We start from the raw sequence: 21,128 nt of genomic DNA on the forward strand, positions 1-21,128 counted from the left end.
CCCAGTGAGGCAGGTTCACAGGCCTATTTCACTGAGAGGTACTAAGGACTTAAATAACCTTAGTATATCTATAACATCATCAGCACCTTTCTTATTAGGGTCAATATTTCAGTAGGTATGATTCTCTGTAGTGAGTCTATAGGTTAGTACTTGGTGCAAAGGTTTGTGTAGTATGTGGAGGACATTTGAGGATTACCTGCTTATACTTGGCAGGAAGGCTCCAGCCACAGGCCTGCAAACGCCCATCATCATTGCGTACATGTTCTCGAACTTGTCGGTATTGTTCGCGCTTCTGTTCCCTCCGAGCTGAGGATGTGCAGTCGCTGAGAAGACACAATTATACTTCTCAATCTATGGTAACAAGTAGAGGCTGAGAGTTGAGAAGTAGGTCTGAAGGAAAGTAACAAATTGGTCAGATACTAGTAACCAGTGTAGAAACACAATACTCAGAATACTAAACTGGGAGTACGTTGTAGGTGGAGAGTAAGGGAAGGAATGGCTTTGGTACTAACTGTTTTGTGTTAAGTATGGCCTTGCCGAGGAAAGATAAACAGAAAGGGCTGCTTCTTCTGAAAGGAAGAGAATGGAATATGAGATTTATCCAGGTTTGCAGAAGCCTCAAGTCAGAGATGGGTTTGAAACTTTTCCCTGAAAGTCAGGAGACAAAATGCCACAGTCCAGAGCAGGGAACTGGTTCCTGACCAAGTACTGAGATGCAAGTGTTCTCTTTTGCTAGCCTTCTGATGCTTAGCTCTTCACAATAGAGAAAGGATTGTCCAAGGCACAAAGGAAACATTTAATAAGTGCTTGTCAAATAAAATGAATAAATGACTGAATGAGTTCCATAGAACTCTAACCTTATACAGGTCGTGCTGTATTTTCACTCAGTCATTAAGATTATTAAATTTGAAACTGTCTCCTAAGGCTTGAGATCTCTTAGGGGGTGCGCTGGTAAATGTTTAACAACTGGATCTGAGAAGGAAATGCGTATGTGATATATTTTTGGGTATAATATTCATTATTAACATTTTTTCCAGCACTTTTTAAAGCCTAGACAATCAACAAAACCAAAAATCTATCCTGCCTTAGCTGCTAATGCATTCTCTTACTCAATTTACCTTGTACTTTTAAATATACTTTGTATACACTTAGATATGTACTTGTCTTCCCCAAGAACAGAATTCTTCACTTTGTATTTGAATCGATGGCACCTAATAGTACTTGGCACATAGTAAGTACTTTATGTTGACTGATTGATTGACAGCAGATCCAGGACTAGAACACAGGTCTCCTGACTTCAGACTAGTTGTATTCTTGTTACACTGTGCTGCTTCCCCTGAGGCAGCCCCATAAAGACATAGACAAATAAGCAGAACACCAATTCTTAATGTTCTTGGCATCAAAGAGAAAGAAGGGGCTATGGGAACACTCCTGCTTCTTTTCTTAGCTGTCTAAAAGAGAATCAAGGAGGTGAAGTTGTGAAGAAGTAAACTCACTCATCAGGGAAAAATTCCAACGTGCGGTTGCCAGCTGAGATCTGGCACATGGTATGGCTGCGGCGCTGGCTGAATCCAGCTGTGGTGGGTGACTTATAATGGATGTTTACTGATGGATAGGACCTTTTTGCGGGAGGTGGACTAGATGAAGAGCTGAAGAGGCGGCTGAAGCTACAAAAAGAGATAACGGGGAGGGAAGACAGGCATGGGGGAAAAAGTCAGTATCAGAATCCATCATATTATCTATTTCTCATTCAGTAGCGCCTTTTCCATTGTGTGGTAGTTTAGAACCAGAAGAACCTTAAAAATAAGCAGCTGAGCCCTCTTTTTCAAATGCAAGTTAAGTCCAGTGAAGGGAGATGACTTCTTCAAAGTAGAAGAGGCAAGATTAGAACCTGGGTTCCTGACTGCCAAATGAAGGCTCATTCTATTTAGACTGCCCTGCTTTGTGCCCCCAAGGACTCACAATTGCCAGATGGTAGATTTCTTCTTCTCCTGGACAGATGGGTGTTCTCGGGATGCCCTGTAAAGAGAAAAAGCCAGAGAACCATTCATCTTAAGCACCCACTCAAACTAAAAGAAGATAATTCTATTTCTTTGGCTAGTCTCACCTTTGGCTACAAAAAGCCAACACAGGATGAGGTAAAAGTATGCTTCAGGAAAGCCTATAAACTTCTGGAAAGTAGGAACTATTTCTTTTCCTTTTTTTTTCTACCCCTTGCTTGCACATATTTCAAAACTTAATTTAGTAATAACTGAGAGTAGGGGAAACCTTGGAAAAAAGACAATGCAGACTTTTAGAAGAGCTTCTGAATAGTAATGCAGGCTGCTTCTCAATCAATAGTACAATGGCTCTAGATACTGAAAAGGAAACTTTGCAACAGCCATAGCAGCTGCAGAAAACTGTTCATTAAGGCATTATTGTTCATTGATGATTGATAGCAGATCAAAGACTGCAACTTGGGTCTCCTGACTTCAGACTAGTTTTTCTCATTATACTGTGTTGCTTCCCCTGAGGCAACTCCAGAAAAAGGTAGACTCATAAATAGGACATCAATGCTTAACATTCTTGGCATCAAAGAGAACCCAGGGAAGAATTATATGAATTAATGTATAGTGAAATGAGGAGAACCAGCAATATTGTATGATAGTTAACTATGAAAGACTCAGCTACCCTGAATAATAAATACAACACACAACATTCCAAAGGATCCATGATGAAAAATTCTAACCATCTCTAGAGAGTACTAATGGGCTCTAAAGTACAAACTCAAGCCAGTTTTTAAAAAATTTCTTTCCACACTGTGGCTAATGTGGAAATATGTTTTGCATGTATAATGGGTATTTCTTGTCTTTTCAATGGTTAGTGCAGGTGATGGAGGGAAGGAGAGATTTTGGAACTGAAAAAATTTTAAATTAAAAAAAAAAAAGAAAAGAAAAAAGAGAACCCAGGAAAGTTAAGAATCTGGGAATATAAGCCCTCCTTTCCTGTCTAGAAGGGAATAACAGAGTTGAAATTATTAAGAAACAAACTCACTCATGAGGAAAAACTTCCAGGGTATAATCTCTAGGTGAGATCAAAGATCTTTCTTTGTCCACAAAAGTAAGGTTTTGCCACTAAATTTGTTTTATGCAAGGACCAAGGACTAATTCTAGGTTGTGGTTTCCAGGTGAGATCTGGAATCTTCCTCTGTCTACATAAGTGAGGTTTTGCCTTGCTTGATACAAAGACCAAGGTCTTCCCTAAACTGTCTCTGGGACAAGCACTGATTCATTCTGTTTTTAGGCCTTGAGTCAAATAAAAGGTTTTGTCCAGACGATGAGGACTTATAGATCTACTAGCCTCAAGGAAAAGAACTTTCTCTTTTACTAGAGGGCTCAAGCTAAGGAAGATTCCTTATGATCCAGCCTAAGTGCAGCATCAAGAAAGACATGAAGACACAACAATCAACTCTTTCTAAGATTCCCATTCACCTTAGGTCCAGTACAAAGATAGCACACAGCCATGACCTTTGTAGTCTCCCAAATCAATTTAACCTACCTCCAACTATAGGATGCCAGGGGAGGAAATTTCGGCAGAAGGCAAGAATAAAGTTTACTTTATGATCCAATTCTGTTACTTATTAATAAGGGCTTCCTGAAGCCAAAGCATTACAATAGGTATTAAGGAAAAGCAATAATTAATAGGACTCAGTTTGTCTTTCCAGTGCTGCAAAATCCACATAAAGCAAAAAGGAGATAGTAAATCAGTTCTGAGAACCGAAGATCTAAAATTATAAACACTTTAAGGTCAAACTGCGCAAAGAAACATGGATGGGGAGAAGAGAGGAAGATGGAAAAGATACAGAAGGTTTGATGGAGATGGAATATTCTTTGTGCATTTCTAGATAGCATATCCTCTTTTTAGCACTGTTTTAGGCTCATTAGCTTTACCTGATCATCTCTGTCCACCTCACAGCCTCCTGGAGTTCCATTAGCCTCTCCTTATACTGGTTACGTTCCATAAGGACACGAGCCATCTCTACACGAGTGAAACGGCGGCGTTGGGCAATGGGAATATTGTCCTGCAGAGGGGAGGAGCACTGCTGTTCAGCCAGTGAGAGAGGGAAGGGGTTAAAGTTAGTAAAGAAACAATTAGGAGTTCACATACACACATTGTTAGTTTTTTCCTGGTTTTTGTTGTACACAGTGTTTAGCTCTAAACCTACTCTAGACACCATGTTATGAGCCATACAATGCATAGGACAAGACAGGACAGAGAACAGTAAAGATCTCCCATAGATCTTTAGCATAAGCAATAAGTGGGGGTGGGTGGTGTGGTGTTAAAAGTGAGAATACCAGGAAATGGAAAAAGCTAGAAATTCTGTCTTTAGACTATGGGAATTCCAAAAGCCAAGTCTAGCTGTTTGTCAAGCTTTGGATCTTCCCCTAGGGAAGTGGTGGAGGGAGATCAATGAAGACTTTTTATCAGAGGCTGGATAACCACTTATTAGAGATATCATAGAGGGCATTTCTGCTACATTATGAACTCTGAGGTCTCAACTTAAATTTTATGACACATAATGTGTATCTTTCCCTCCAAACCACTGCCTCGCATAGTCAAAAGCATGATCCAAAAAGTTTGTGACAGAAAATTAGTAGCTAAACAGACATTAGAAAGAAGATATCTTAGGAAAAGTTATAGATTTAAGTTCCAGAATCCAAAGGGATTCATGTGTGGTCTAGGTAAGATCAAGGCAATAAAAAGAAATAGTGCTACTCATTAATATGGACACAGAACTATATATCCAGCAATCTAACCTAGGCTCCTCAAATTCCAGGGGATTGACCGGGAAGGAAAAAATAGTGATTGTCGATGAAAACAGACAATACAGCCAGCAGGGATCCTAGAAATGATTCCTACAGTTCAAGTGATGTGTGGGTATTAAACAATGTCTCATTTTGTTGCCACACTGACTTTTTTCAGCAACTCTGCTGCCAAATGAGGGACAGAGGACCTAAGATATCTCTATTGGTTTAGAATGGCTGCTCCCATCAGGTGATTTGCAACCACTGGTTTGATTTCTCTGGGAGGAAATCCTTACCCAATATGTAACTAGTATTGCTCCTTCTCACATATAACTTTTCACAGAATTAGGAAAAAGGAAATGAAGTATACACAAGAAGATCAATAATTAGGAGGGCTCAAAAAGTGCTGGGCCAAGAAGATTCCCCTTAGCCCCCCAAAATTGTTGAAACTGTATCTGGAATGAGCATTAGTGAACCTTCATTTCCTCTCCTCATTTTTAACTACTAGATTATACCAAAAATAAGTGATGCCAGTAACAAGAAAAGAGGCTAGTCTCCTTTCCATCCTATGCCTAGATCCACCTAGGATGTACACACCTCTTAGCTTTTTACTGTTTTAGTTAGCTCACCATTTTCATCTTTTGGAAGGAAAAGTGAGGCAACTCTAAAAAGGGAAGGTCTTTGTTGAGGTCAATTAAAACTCAGTCTAGAACAATGAGGGAAGGCTAGAACAATGAGGGAAGGGTATAGCCCTAAAAGCCTAAATAAATATCTACCAATATATCTGCTTGACTATTGGAAACTCTTCATGTGAAGTCCTAAAAATTGTCTCATAGAATCAGTCCCTTTTCACAGGGAAAAATGAAGACCTCAGCATCCACAGAACTAAAATTGCTCTAATATTGAGAATAAACTCCTTAGCTAGGAATAAAAGGAAGATGGGGCTTCAAGGATAAAGAAGGAGAATATTGCTGTTATTTCAGCAAACACAATATTAGGCAAAGGACACTTACTTATATAAGTGGGTCCAAAAGTCATGCAATTACTGAGTGTGGCCTGTATCAACATCCTTGCCACTTACTTAATAGTGCTATATAATATCAAACATTCAAAGAACAGCTAACCCCAATACTATACAAAATATTTGACATAATAAGCAAAGAGGGAGTTCTACCAAATTCCTTTTATGACACAAACATGGTACTGATTCCAAAGCCAGGCGGGCCAAAAACAGAGAAAGAAAATTAAAGACCAATCTCCCTAATGAATATAGATGCAAAAATCTAAAATAGGACACTAGCAAAAAGACTCCAGCAAGGGGGCAGCGGGGTAGCTCAGTGGATTGAGAGTCAGGTCTAGAGATGGGAGGTCCTGGGTTCAAATCTGACCTCAGACACTTCCTAACTGTGTGACCCTGGGCAAGTCACTTTACCTCCTTTGCCTAGCCCTTACCACTCTTCTGCCTTGGAACCAATACATAGTATTGACTCCAAGATGGAAGGTGAGGATGTAAAAAAAACAAAAAAGACTCCAGCAAGTGATCAGAAGGGTCATCCACCATGATCAAATAGGATTTATACCAGGGATGCAGGACTAGTTCAATATTAGGAAAACCATCCACATAATTGACCACATCAACAAGCAAACCAACAAAAATCACATGATTATTTCAATAGATGCAGAAAAAGCCTTTGACAAAATACAACACCCATTCCTATTAAAAACACTAGAAAGCATAGGAATAGCAGGATTGTTCCTAAAAATAATAAACAGTATATATCTAAAACCATCAACTAATATCATCTGCAATGGGGATAAACTAGATGCATTCCCAATAAGATCAGGAGTGAAACAAGGATGCCCATTATCACCTCTATTATTTGACATTGTACTAGAAACACTAGCAGTAGCAATTAGAGAAGAAAAAGAAATTGAAGGCATTAAAATAGGCAAGGAGGAGACCAAGTTATCACTCTTTGCAGATGACATGATGGTCTACTTAAAGAATCCTAGAGGCTCAACCAAAAAGCTAATTGAAATAATCAACAACTTTAGCAAAGTTGCAGGATACAAAATAAACCCACATAAGTCATCAGCATTTCTATATATTTCCAACACAGCTCAGCAGCAAGAACTAGAAAGAGAAATCCCATTCAAAATCACCTTAGACAAAATAAAATACTTAGGAATCTATCTCCCGAGACAAACACAGGAACTATATGAACACAACTACAAAACACTCTCCACACAACTAAAACTAGACTTGAACAATTGGAAAAACATTAACTGCTCATGGGTAGGACGAGCCAATATAATAAAAATGACCATCCTACCCAAACTCATTTATCTATTTAGTGCCATACCCATTGAACTTCCAAAATTTTTTTTACTGATTTAGAAAAAACCATAACAAAGTTCATTTGGAAGAACAAAGGATCAAGGATATCCAGGGAAATAATGAAAAAAAAATACAAAGGAAGGGGGTCTTGCAGTCTCAGATCTCAGACTATATTATAAAGCAGCGGTCACCAAACAATCTGGTACTGGCTAAGAGACAGAAAGGAGGATCAGTGGAATAGACTCGGGGTAGGTGACCTCAGCAAGACAGTATATGACAAACCCAAAGATCCCAGCTTTTGGGACAAAAATCCACTATTTCATAAAAACTGCTGGAAAAATTGGAGGACAGTATGGGAAAGATTAGGTTTAGATCAACATTTCACACCCTACACCAAAATAAATTCAAAATGGGTGAATGACTTGAACATAAAGAAGGAAACTATAAGAAAATTAGGCGAACCCAGAATAGTATACATGTCACACCTTTGGGAAGGGAAAGATTTTAAAACCAAGCAAGACTTAGGAAGAGCCACAAAATGCAAAATAAATAATTTGGAATACATCATATTAAAAAGTTTTTGCACAAACAAAACCAATGTAACTAAAAACAGAAGGGAAGCAACAAATTGGGAAACAATCATAAAAACCTCTGACAAAGGTTTAATTACTCAAATTTACAAAGAGCTAAATCAATCGTGCAAAAAATCAAGCCATTCTCCAACTGATAAATGGGCAAGGGAAATGAACAGGCAGTTCTCAGCCAAAGAAATCAAAACTATTACTAAGCACATCTCTTATAATCAGAGAGATGCAAATCAAAACAACTCTGAGGTATCACCTCACACCTAGCAGATTGGCTAACATAACAGCTATGGAAAGTAATGCATGCTGGAGGGGATGTGGCAAAGTAGGGACACTAATTCATTGCTGGTGGAGTTGTGAATTGATCCAACCATTCTGGAGGGCAATTTGGAACTATGCCCAAAGGGTGATAAAAGACTGTCTGCCCTTTGATCCAGCCATAGCACTGCTGGGCTTGTACCCCAAAGAGATAATAAGGAAAAAGACACGTACAAGAATATTCAAAGCTGCACTCTTTGTGGTGGCCAAAAATTGGAAAATAAGGGGATGCCCTTCAATTGGGGAATGGCTGAACAAATTGTGGTATATGTTGGTGATGGAATACTATTGTGCTCAAAGGAATAATAAAGTGGAGGAATTCCATGGGGACTGGAACAACCTCCAGGAAGTGATGCAGAGCAAAAGGAGCAGAACCAGAAAAACATTGTACACAGAGACTGATACTCTTTGGTACAATCGAAGGTAATGGACTTCTCCATTAGGGTCAATGCAATGTCCCTGAACAATTTGCAGGGATCTAAAAAACACTATCCACAAGCAGAGGATAAACTGTGGGAGTAAAAACACCGATGAAAAGCAACTGCTTGACTATAGGGGTTGAGGGGATATGACTGAGGAGAGACTCTAAATGAACACTCTAGTGCAAATACCAACAACATGGAAATGGGTTCGAATCAAGAACACATGTGATATCCAGTGGAATCGTGTGTTGGCTATGGAGGAAGTGGGGCGGGGGAAGGAAAAGAAAATGATCTTTGTTTCCAATGAATAATGTTTGGAAATGACCAAATAAAATAATGTTTTTTAAAAAAATAATGCTATATAAAATTACACTGAAAACTACACTGTCAGCATGATTACCATTTCACATAAAATCATATGTAGAACTATATTGTTCCTTAAATTTGTCCAGCTTGGGGGATTGGGGGTAGGAGAGGGGTTCAGGAAAGTCATGTTCTGAGACACGTTTTGTCAGAAAATCATTGTGGCATTCAGCAAACAACACTATAGACTAGGAGCTTGATATGGGCATTACAGGGAGGCAGAAGGTGGGAAGATGTTCAGAGAACTAATGGAACGATGAATGTATGAAGAAAACAAACATATCCATTACCACCCATTCCCCAGGCATTTTAATAATGAAATATACCAATTCTGTACAGAGATAGCTGCTTACATCCTCCACCTCTTCTTTGGGTTCACGTCGTGCAATGATGGCCTCAGACTTCACTCTGCAGAGAGAAAAGTCAAATATAGGTTGGACATATGTTTGGAACACTGATTTTGAAGGTCTAACAGATAAAAGGGGTCCACAAAGTTTCGTTTCTCACTATTCAGTGTATAACCTCTTCTGTGGGACACTTTCAGGAGAGTTGAATAGGAATGTATCTCAATTTAGAAAAAGACACAAAGGGATGCTCCTTATGCTTGGGAGCAAGTTACAAACAAGCCTTAGTACACTCCTCAAAAATGCTACATGGGGTCCTTAAATGTTAGCAGAAGAAGAGAAAAAGGTACCACAGTTCAACAATACAAGGTGTTTTCAGAGATCCCTTTTTTATTCTCTCTCATCTAAAAGGGGAATGGAGCAGAAGAAGCAACCGAAAAATGTATTTTAAAAATGCCTACAAAATTAAAAGAAATAAAAAGAACTGAATTTAGGGATTATGAGCCTTGATTGAGAATTCTTCAGCCAGGCCATTATTTAGCTCATGCTAGTTACCTCCAAGGAAAGATTTAGCTTTAGGAGTACAGGCTGTTCCTTACACTTGGTAAAGAAAAAGTGATCTTAGCAGAATACATCTGAAAGAATCCAGCTAACAATGAGAAAATCGACGAGTAGTGACAAAGGTAATTAACTTATTATCTGAGGCAATAAGAGTTGGAAAGGTCTGCGACACAAGATGGAAATAAGAAATACCAAGGTTTATTGGAAGAAGCATGAAAGAAGATTAATAAAGTCAAGTCAACAAGAATTCATTGATCACTTGCTATCTATTTAGCACTATGCTAAGTCTTGATCAAGGTGGGGAATGATGAAATGGTGGAGATATTAGGTATGAGAGAGAATAAGAAAAGCAGTAAAAGGCATTGGGAAGTTGGGGAAAAGCAGGAAGACAAAGTGGCAACTCTCCATTTTCTCCTTAAGCAAACTTATAAGATTAAAATAAAGTGGATGATCAGAGAAGCCAAACTAGAAAAAGGTTCCTGGTACTACTTGTCTTGGTTAGATGACTCTTCAAACATTTCTTTCCTACCAGTTTGCATCTGTCATCCCTTACCGTTTGAGTTCCTCTTCTAGCTCCTTGACTCTGGTCTCCATCTTGGCTTTGGCCTGTTTTGTGGCTTCCAATTCCCCCTTCAGCACCTCCTGTTCCCCAGACAACTGGTCTACCTTGGCAATCAGGTCATTCTTCACCACATTCAAAGCATTTCTTTTAAAAAGCAACAATTTAAGAAAGTTATGTGGGATTATTTCAAGAGTACATAAAACTTTAGAGGTCACTTTATTTTGCAGCTGAGGAACTTAACACCTCAAGAGATCAAGTATATGGGTTAGAGTCAGTGGCCAAGCTAAAGAAACAACTCAGGAAGCTTATATATAAACTTTTTAAACAAAGTCAACAACTAAGAATATCACTGAATCCAGGAGCCCCAGAGATCTAGAAGAGTGGTTGAGTCTCAAAAGTTAAAATAAGCAACTGTCTAGTCAGGAAAAGAATAAACTATTGATCATTCCTAAGTGACAGCAGTTGGCACCTTATAAAATGATGCAGGACTGGAGCAGTATGTTCAAACAGGGAACCTAGGACATGGTAAGATAATTACTAAAGTAATATAGAATAGCAAAATAAGATTTAAGAAGATATACTGGTCTCTTACTTGGTCTCCAGAAGTTGTGAATTTTCCAGCAATAGATTTCCTACTTCTTTGCCCATTCCTGAAACAAAAAATATGAAAGTTTCAACAATGCCTAGCCATGACTATCTCAGTAGAAAAAGAGTATTTACTTGTTAGTCCCATTCCCAGTACAAGTCATTCCCTGTCTGTATTTAGAATGCTCTTCAAAGAAAGATTGAAAGCCATCACCCACTGGTGAAGGATACTTGGAGCAAACCTCAGTAGAAATAGAACCAGGATTCCCTCCTCCTGAGTGCCCTTCTGAAGACTCCCCTAATTCACTGTTTTAGGGACCAGATCCATGGCCCTCCAGAGCTAACCACCCACTTTTTGGACACCCTTTTCAGGGATTTTCCTAGGGATTTACAATTTGAATCTTTAATAAGGCTACATGCACTAGTAACTCTGAGGAATATGTAATCTTTCTTGGCCATGATCAGCTTTAGCTGTCCTCAACAGGTCCTTTGATCAGACAAATTCAAATTTCTGACAAGAGGTTCCAACTTTGAAAGATGCAATAATACTTGGAATGAGAATTGAGAGAATCCAATAAAATCCTAAGGCCTGAGGAAGGAGAACCTTAAAGGGGAGAATGCCAAAATGGCACTGGAAAGCAGGAAAAATTCCTCTGGAGATGGGATCCTGGGAAAAGCAAGGCAGCATCCATCAGTCTGGACTTAAAGAAACTATTTTATATTAGAAAAGACACTGCTGGATGGGATCAGGCACTGAACTTGAATTAAACTCGTGCCTCTGTCCCACTCTCACAGTTCAGAGGCTTCATCCATCATGGAAGCTTTTAAAAAAATAAATTTTTCATAAGCAAGCACAAAAAATTCCCCAGTCCCCAATAGAATGGAAGTTGGCACTATGGTGACAAGAGGATAGAGAGGACAACACAGCACTTAACAAAGAACCCTTCCCCAGGAGATGGGATGGACACGGGATGGCAAATGCAGCTCTCCAAACTGGCTAGAAGCAGCCCAAGCTATGGGGGAAAAAAAAATTACAAAAAAGTGCCACTGAATTTAAATGGATTGCCCTGACACTGCAGAGTGTGTTTTCACCCCCAGACCAGAGGAAAAGGGGAAGACACAATCTTGCAACAGTGCAGGGACACCAGCCTTTTAGACAGAGTCACAAGGTCATATGAAAGACTTCTGAGTTCTTCAGGACAAGAGATTAAAACAAGCCTGTGGACTCCTAATCCTGGAGGTATCATACCTGGAGGTATATGATGATAGCACAAAATAAATGTAACAAAACCAATTCTCTAGGAAAAGCACAGTGGCATAACCAAATCCAGACTGAATAGGAAAAAAATTAAAACCTTGTTTCAGCCTCAGTCCTTTAGTCACTTCCCTCCACACTTCTCCAACCCCATTCAAAAAAGAAAAAAACATGAATTAAAAAAATGCTTTATACTTGAGAGCCCCTGGTATCTCTGTTCTGACTTCCTTTGCCATTTTGACCTCCTTTGCCATGGAGGTAATGGCATTGCCTCTGTCTTTGCAAAACAAAGAACTGGCCTAAGGCCATGGCATTCAATAGTATTTAGTGAGTGTTTACAAGAACAGGGCATTTTCCTAAATTAGTGAAGGATCAGAGATCTTTTGAGCAGGCCTCCTCTTAGCAGGAGACTTGAAATGCCCTGCCCTGTCCAGCCTCAGGCAAAGATGAAAGAATAGTAATAGTACAGTACAGAGTCCCCAGGAGATATGAAGGAGAGTCAGGGGTAGGGAGCCTACAGAGACTGCCTCAGCCATATGAAAATAAGGCAAAGGGGAGGGACAGTCTGGAGAAGAGGCTTTTTGGAATAGTCCACTCCAGGCCTGCCCAGGAGGAAAATGGGACACTCCAAGCAGCAGAGCAGACATGTACATGGGGAAAGAATCCCACACCAAAGACGTGGAGCCCAGACTGCAGACTGTTTCCCCAAAGGCCCCACCATCACCACTACTACACCATTTCCATGCAAAACCCAAACCACAAAACCCCATGGAGCATGACAAGATGTTGGGTGAAGAGGAAAAGCCAGAAATTGGGAAAAAAACATACAATTAAATATGGCCTTTGCCTTACCAAAAAAATCATCCCGCACTATGAGAGCCGTCCCAATCCCATAGGAAGGAGTTGGGGAAACGGGGAGGAAGAAAGGGAAAGAAAGGAAGGAAGAAAAAAACAAGCAGCCATTAAACATCCATCATAAATAGCAAACTGAGCAGTGAGTCACAGTGCTCATGAGTTATTTCATTTTGGAAAAGGATCATAGAGGAAGTAAAGGGAAGGATAGGATGAAAAACAGGATGGGGTTGGAGGAGTGTTAGATACTTATCCATAAAATGTCATGTTGCCAATTTTTGAGATTTAGAAGAATTCAATGTATTTGTCCCCTTCTTCACTATACCAAAGACTATTAGTCATATATGAGGTAGGGAAAAGTCAGAGGGAGCATTAGAAAGGAAATTAATGGGGTATGGTGTGTCAAAATTTCTAAATTACTTAGCCATTTTAGAAAGTCAAAGAAACAATTCTGAACCAGGGAGAGATGTACATGCAAAAGCTGAATCTAGCTGAGTTAGTATTCTTTAACTACAGAGTTTAGAAGCCCAGAATTTTCTTTCTAGGAAGGCAAGGAAATGGCATCTTCCTGCCAAACAAAGAAAAGAATGATCTGGACTATAGCAAAAAATAAAACAAAACAAACAAACAAACAAAAAAAAAACAAACAAGCAATCAGAGCACCTTCTGTTTTACTTGGGAAGAAAGATTCCTTTTTTAGGAAAGGTAAAGATTCCTTTTTTAGGTAAGGCCATAGGAAACCAGAGGCAGGACCTAGGATCCCCATAAAACCTGACTTTTTTTTATTCATAGGGTCCTTCCTTGCCTTTGGAGGAAGTTCCCTAATCTATGCTGAGAGAGGACTCCAGGAAATTAGCTGAATTTTTAAACATCTTTTAGTAAGTTTAATGCATCTGAAGTAACCCTATTATTACAATGCCTCAACAGATTATTAGTCTGAAGGGGTGGGGGTGGGGCCCAGAGAGGACTTCTCCCTTAATAGGAGAGGGATAATTAGCATAGTAGATCTGGTTAAATCTGAGGAATAGCATCAATGGAACTGGGAGAGCAAACTAAGGAAGCTTACTAAACTACAGGTGAGCAGAAAGCAAGGTGGGACAAAGGCCCCAAAGTCAACAGTAATTTGGAAACAGCAGGGGAGTGTCACATGTGTATACCATATCATTCTATCTGAATTCAACAAGAGAGAAAAAGGAACCCAAAATAAACAAGGACACTGAATAGGAGAGATACACACCTGAGAACTCCCCTATGGGCCATGTCCAGCGAAGCACAGAGACACAAGGGGAAAAGGAAGTGACAAAAAGGTCAATCAGTGACTGAAACCAACAAAATAAAAAGTTTTTGTTAAAGAAAAATTAACAATGACTCAGCCATTTCAATGGTAGAGGGTATGAAGAGTAAGGAAAAGGACTGACTGTTCTGTCTTGGTGGTATAAGGCTACCTACGGCAGAAATGCAAAGGTAAAGGTCCTACGGGGAAATCCAGAACCAAATGTGGCTCCAGTAATCCGGAAAGCTATGTTTTCAATGAACACCAGAGGAAATTAGTTCTTCAGCTTCTTGCTTAAATTGATTCTGCTCCCATTTCCCTCTGACCACTGACCAAAGGGTTCTACAAACTAGCTTTATGGAAATAAGCCTGTCCTCTCATGACCTGTGTAAAGTTCTAGGAGGCAGTTGTTTTTTTTACCAGCACTGGTGAGAAACAGCAAAATACTGAGGAAAGAGCATTGGCTCTACAATCAAAAACCTGCCTCTACTGTCATCTATCTGACTGACCTTGGGCAAGTCACTGGACCTTTCTGGGCCTCAGTTTCCTTATTTGTAAAATGAGGTTGGATTAGATGGTTACTAATGTCCCTTCAAACTCTACATCTATGATCTTTATTATGATGAAAAATCAGTAACTTACCAATAATATTTGTTAATCCACTTCCTCTTCATTTGAAATATAAAGAACTCAAGAAATACAGGCAAACTCTCATTTAAAGTGAATGGAAGAGAAACTTTTTTTTTTAAACCCTCACCTTCTGCCCTATAATCAATACTGTGTATTGGCTCCAAGGCAGAAGAGTGGTAAGGGCTAGGCAATGGGGGTCAAGTGACTTGCCCAGGATCACACAGCTAGGAAGTGGCTGAGGTCAGATTTGAACCTAGGACCTCCCATCTCTAGGCCTGGTTCTCAATCCACTGAGCTACCCGGCTGCCCCCAGAAGAGACACTTCTACCCTACACTTGCTAACATTTGTCCCTCAGTTCTAAATAAAGAAAAATAGGGGAGACAATAGTTGGGGGTTATAGAGGTGGGCGGGGTGTAATGTTAAGTATTTATTTGGGAAGGAGACCAAGAAGAATCCCAGAATTCTAGGACTGGAAGGGACCTTAGAAATCAACTGATCCAATCTCCAGAGTAGTGTTGAAAGACCAACTATAGGAAGAGAGGAGTTTGGAGTTACTGCTTATACTTTTTCTCTGAATAGCTAGGCTCAAAAACAAAACAAAACAAAACAAACAAACAAAAATGTAAAGATCTCTTTGCACCTTCCCACACCAGAAGAGAAAGGTCATTCTGTGGAAGAATTTGATTCATACAGGCATTCCTGCATTAATTCTCCTTCCTAGGAGGCATGGATTTGACAACAGTCTTTACTTTTTATCTCATAAGTGCATAGACATTTAAATGACAAACAAAAAAGAGGTGTGGAGCAACCTAAGATCAAAGTAGGTACAAATAAAGCCACTTTCCTTATTTCTCACATGAAAGATTCAGCAAGAGGGAAAATGATAAAGAAAATTCAAGCCTGGAGAAGATGTTTTTACCATCATGTCAGTTAAAATTATCAAGTATTTACTAGCACATACCAGAGTAAGTATCCACAGAACACATTGCTGGGTGCTATGAAGGCATACAAGAGATAGGGAAGGGGGCAGCTGGGTGGCTCAGTGGATTGAGAACCTGACCTAGAGATGCAGGTTCTGGATTCAAATCTGGCCTCAGACACTTCCTTAGCTGTGTGACCTGGGCAAGTCACATTGCTTAGCTCTTACCACTCTTCTGCCTTAGAACCAATACACAGTATTGATTTAAAGATGGAAGGTAAGGGTTTAAAAAAAAAAAAGATAGGGAAGCCAAGGTGCTTATCCTTAAGAAGTTTATTAGATTGATTACATGAAAGAACAAGAAAATACATTTAATTGGCAAACTGTGTTATATGAAGTGTAAATGACAAAGCATTTTAGAGATGGAAGAGACCAATTTTATAGCTAGTGGTCCATAAAGGTTTCATGGAGGAGGCAGGAACTTATAATGGAATCTCAAATAATCCATGGGTATCATGAATATCCTCCTAGAATGACCTCCCCCCCCCCATTTCCATTCTTCTCCACCTCCACCCCCAGGTTCTACCTACTCAAATTCTGCTCATTCTTCAAAGTCCAGCTCAAATAACATCTTTTCCATGATTCCTCCAGCCATGAGTGATTTCGCCTTTCTCTGATCTTTTACCATGTTCGGAGTATTCTGTACCTGTTCCTTATTATCTCATTTAGCTGTATATCAGATAGGATTTACTTTGGAGGAATGTCACAGGTACTACTATTGTACAAACTGGTGTCCTCAACAGGTTAGTACCTTGTTAATAAATCCTTTCATATGGATATATTTTATCTTCCTATTCAAGTCTTAAGCCAATTAGGGGTTGAAACCATGTTTTCTCTTTCTTCTCTGCCCCTCCACAGTACTTGACATAATATTCTATGGAGAAAAGGCAACTTAAAATGTCACAGGTAAAATTACAGATTGATTGACTGACTTAGTTAGGGTTTCATTTCTTCATTGTTAGAGGAACTTATTAAAGTCAATATTGTCTAAAACTGAACTCATTATCTCCCCCAAGAAATCCCACATTTTTGTCAGACACCACTATCTCTCCAGTGTTTCAGGTTCACAATCTTAGCACTATCCTGGACCATTCCTTCTTTTCATTCCATATATACAATCTATTGCCATGTCTCAGCACTATTGCCTCCACAAAATCTTTCACATTCAATCCTTTCTCTCTACTCACATAGATGTCACCGGTTTAGGCCCACATCACATTTCATAACAACCCACAATGCTTCCTAATTGGTCTCTACTAGTTTTTCCAGACCATTCTACATATTGCTACCAAAGTAATTTTCCTTAAAGACAGATCTGATCATATAACTCCTATGGCCTCTGAGATCAAATATGTTGAGCTTTTAAAGCAACTATACAACCATATCCCAAATTCTCATCTCTGTATCTTTTCAACCCTGGCTCCCATGCCTAGAATGAATTTCTGTGATGGAATCACTGACAACAAGGTTCTCCTTGTCACATGGGTTAGATTATTTTTTTCCTCATGAAAGCAACAAGGCTGTCCCTGGGACTTGTTTGGTAAGGGTGCTAAGGCTTAAGAAGCCTTATTGCTAAGGCTTAAGAAGCCTTATATCTCCTGACCCAGGGTTCCTGATGGCCTCTGGCTAGATTGGCTCAAGGTAAGGGTTAAAAACAAACAAACACAAGATACAGTCCAGGCAACATCTTCCATATACAGCCTTTCTTGATCCTTCTAAACTACCCTATCCTTTAATGTGGGCATATATTTGTATTTTATTTATTTTCTTTCTTCTTTTAAATCCTACCTTCTGTTTTAGAACTGATACTAAGTACTAGTTCCAAGGTAGAAGAGTGTTAAGTGCTAAGCAGTCCAGGTTAAGTGAATTGCCCAAGGTCATAAGCTAGGAAGTGTCTGGGGCCAAATTTCTACAAAGGACCTCTTATCTCCAGGCCTGGTGTTCTATCCTCTGGGCTACCTAGCTACTGCTGTATTTTACTTTCTATTTAAGTTGCACATATTTATTTTTATATGTATTTGCCATATGTCCCATTAGAATATAAGCTTGTTGTAAGAAGGGTGTTTTCATCCTTTATGCTTGAATCCCCAGTGACTATATAAGGTACTTTATATTTTTTGACTGATTACAGTCTGACTTTACTGACAATACTGACTGATTACAGATGTTAAGACATCTATAGGGGCACTTATTCAAAAACCTAGTCTAAAGGTCTTATATTAAAGGATTAGTATGCTGTGAAGAAGTGTACATTATTATTTTTTTCTCTAGCAATGTAATCTTATTTTTCCATGTTCTCATCAGCTTTTAGTTTGATCAACATAATCAGTCTTGTTCTCAGTTAACATATATCAATCACTATGACCATTAGCTAGATAGGTCCGTAGGCAGCAGATACAGTCTGTTGCCAGGATCATATTCTTTCTAAAACCAAGTCTTTGCAGTTTGGTCCTACCCAGTGGAATTTTTGTTCCAATGCAACAACCCCTCAGGAATTCAAGGTGAAATCACAGATCCAATTCCTCTCCCCATTCTTCTAAAAGAGAAAAAAAATCTAACTATATAATCGAAACCTCTGGAACATGCCAGACACACAACTGTGGAAAGAATGAAAGGTTTGAAGCTAAAATAACTAAATTCCAATCCTGTCTCTGTCACTTTACATGTGTGTGTGTGTGTGTGTGTGTGTGTGTGTGTGTGTGTGTGTGTGTGTGTGTTTATTTAGGACCTTGCATGAGTCACTTAAACTCTCTAGGCCTTATGTTTCCTCATCTGCAAAATGAAGGAACCAAACTATTAAATCACCTCTGACGTCCCTTCCAGTTGTAAAATTATAATCCTATAAAAGGCTTGGCTTCTAATTTTATCTCCTCCACTAGCTAGCTATTTGGGCTTTCGCAAATCAGTTTCACAGGAAGGAATTGGAAGAGGTATACTTTAGCCTATAGTCAATCAACATTTATTAAGCATCTACTTTGTGCCAGGCACTTTGTTAAACATTGGGGATACAAAGACAGGCAAAAAACCAACCAAATCAACCAACCAACATCAATAGCCAAAGAAGTCCCTGCTTTCAGGAAGCTCCAGTTTAATAAAACATGGAGTATGGTTCAAAAAGGCAAGATAAACCATAGTGAGTAAAGAAAAGTAAATGCACTATTCCACTCTGCTGCCAGTCAGAAACAAAGCCAAACTGAAAATCGAAATAACTAGATAACAGGTCCTCACTGGCATCATTTTTTAAAACTAGTTGGAGATGTTCTAGTTTCTGATGATCAGATAGCACAATGATGGGATGCCATGTTCCCTCAAGGTGTTAAGTCTTGAAAACAGATTTTATTACTGACAACTCTTTCTCCTAGATGGTGTAACTCAATGTGGTTGAACTTTGCTTAAGAGAGTCTACAGAAAAAGGGATAAAATATACGATGTTATTATCATCATCATGATGTATATAAGTAGGTCAAAATTCCCAAAGGCAAAATATTTCAATAAATTTTTGGTATGGGATCAGGTAAGGGAGCTTCTAAGGGCAGCCAACGGGGCAGTGTGCCAGCAAGGATGGAAGCATTTAAGTAAAAGGCTATTTGCTTAAAATGTTAGGTGATGCAAATATAGCATATATCAGTTCTTTATGGGCAGAGACTGCTTCATTTTTATCTTGTTTCTCCAGCACTTAGCAAAGAACCATGTACAGAAAAGATGCTTAATAAATATCTGTTGAATTGAATGTGCAGCTCATGCAGTCCTAACCAACAGACTTTATATATTACCAGTAAAGGGAGGAGATAAGGAAGAGATGAGTAAAGTCAAAAGATTCAAGTTTTTTACTCTTCTACTCAACCCTATAGTAGTAGGTGGATCTTTCGAGTCACCAGACCAGATTGAAACAGACACAAGTCTATGACCATCAGCAGAGTGGCTTGGGCCTCACTTTGGGACATGAGGTCTATGAAGTTATGTTATTCAAAGCTGCATTAATGTAGAGCCAATCCCTGTGACCCAGCAATACTACTACTAGGTCTATTCTATGTTCCCAAGAGATCCAAGAAAAAGGAAAAGGACCTATTGATAAAAAATATTTCATACTATTTTGTACAGCTCTTTTTGTAGTGACAAAGAATTGGAAACTGAAGGCATATTCATCAATTGGGGAATAGCTAAACAAGTTGTGGCATATTGTTGTAATGGAATATTGTTGTGCTGTAAGAAATGACAAACAGGATGAGTCCAGAAAAACCTATAAAGACTTAAATGAATTGATGCAAAGTGAAGTAAACAGAACCAAGGAAACATTGTATACAGTAACAGAAATGTAATATGGTCAACTATGAAGGTCCTATTATCAGCAATGCAAGGATATGAGACAACTCCAAGATTCACAATGAAAAAAGGTATCCAATGCCACAGAAGGAACTTATGAAGTCTCAATGTAGATAGAACCATTTAAAACTTTTAACCTATAACAGATTATTTTCCATCTTGAAGAGGGGAGGAAGAGAATTTAGATCACAAAATGTCACAAAACAAATGTTAAAAATTGTTTCCACATGTAATTTTTAAAAAATTAAAATTTTGGGGCAACTGGGTGGATCAGTGGATTGAGAGCTAGGCCTAGAGATGAGAGGTCCTAGGTTCAAATCTGAACTCAGACACTTCACAACTGTGTGACCCTAAACAAGTTACTTAACAGCTATTGACCAGCCCTTACCACTCTTCTGTCTTAGAATCAATATACAGTATTGATTTTAAGATGGAAGGTAAGGGTTAAAAAAAAATTTTTTTTTTAACTTTTAAAAATGTAAGGCCACTACCTGGCAACAGGTCAGGGACTATTAGCTTGACCAGCTAGATCAGCCCTACTGGATGGTATCTGGGGAGTAGGGCCTGAACAAAAGGTCAATCAAAGCTACACCTCGCTACCATGTATAGGCTTTCCTAGATCTTGTGTAAGGGGCTATTTGTAGCTTAGGTACATGGCCTAGGGCAGAATCAGAGATTAATATCTATGTCAAAGCTCTGTTAGGTGATACCCTATAAAGGTCATGGCCACTTCAACCAGGAACAGAATTCCTAAATTCTTCCCTGAATTCATGAGGGCAACTTATCCTAACATCCTTAAGATGTTAACATATTCTACCAGCCAGGCTTCTTCTGCACTTGCCCAATTTGCTGGTGGAAGTCCTGATTGTTGGGATTTCAAAAATTTGCTAAACTCTTGATGTCTGCCAGCATGAGCTATGGGTAGTTATGAATTTTATCCTCCAGATGACCTTT

At 39.1% G+C, this 21,128-nt stretch overlaps 1 protein-coding gene across 43 annotated transcripts in view; it reads right to left on the reverse strand.

Moving 5' to 3' along the window:
* The window catches only part of MAPK8IP3 (mitogen-activated protein kinase 8 interacting protein 3), an 88,930-nt gene that overhangs the window by 9,408 nt on the left and 58,394 nt on the right, over positions 1–21,128 (reverse strand). For 9 of the 43 annotated variants that reach the window (XM_056805634.1, XM_056805614.1, XM_056805609.1 and 6 more), the window contains 8 exons: positions 14,206–14,217; positions 10,869–10,926; positions 10,268–10,420; positions 9,136–9,217; positions 3,930–4,081; positions 1,963–2,019; positions 1,497–1,667; positions 197–323 (listed from right to left, as the gene is read on the reverse strand). In XM_056805634.1, the coding sequence (XP_056661612.1) occupies positions 197–323; positions 1,497–1,667; positions 1,963–2,019; positions 3,930–4,081; positions 9,136–9,217; positions 10,268–10,420; positions 10,869–10,926; positions 14,206–14,217 (812 nt within the window). The remainder of the gene's footprint in view (positions 1–196; positions 324–1,496; positions 1,668–1,962; positions 2,020–3,929; positions 4,082–9,135; positions 9,218–10,267; positions 10,421–10,868; positions 10,927–14,205; positions 14,218–21,128) is intronic. The other 34 variants (XM_056805641.1, XM_056805624.1, XM_056805635.1 and 31 more) reach the window with 9 other exon arrangements.

Source organism: Monodelphis domestica, chromosome 7, assembly GCF_027887165.1.
Source record: "Monodelphis domestica isolate mMonDom1 chromosome 7, mMonDom1.pri, whole genome shotgun sequence".
NCBI classification, from domain to species: Eukaryota; Metazoa; Chordata; class Mammalia; order Didelphimorphia; family Didelphidae; genus Monodelphis; species Monodelphis domestica.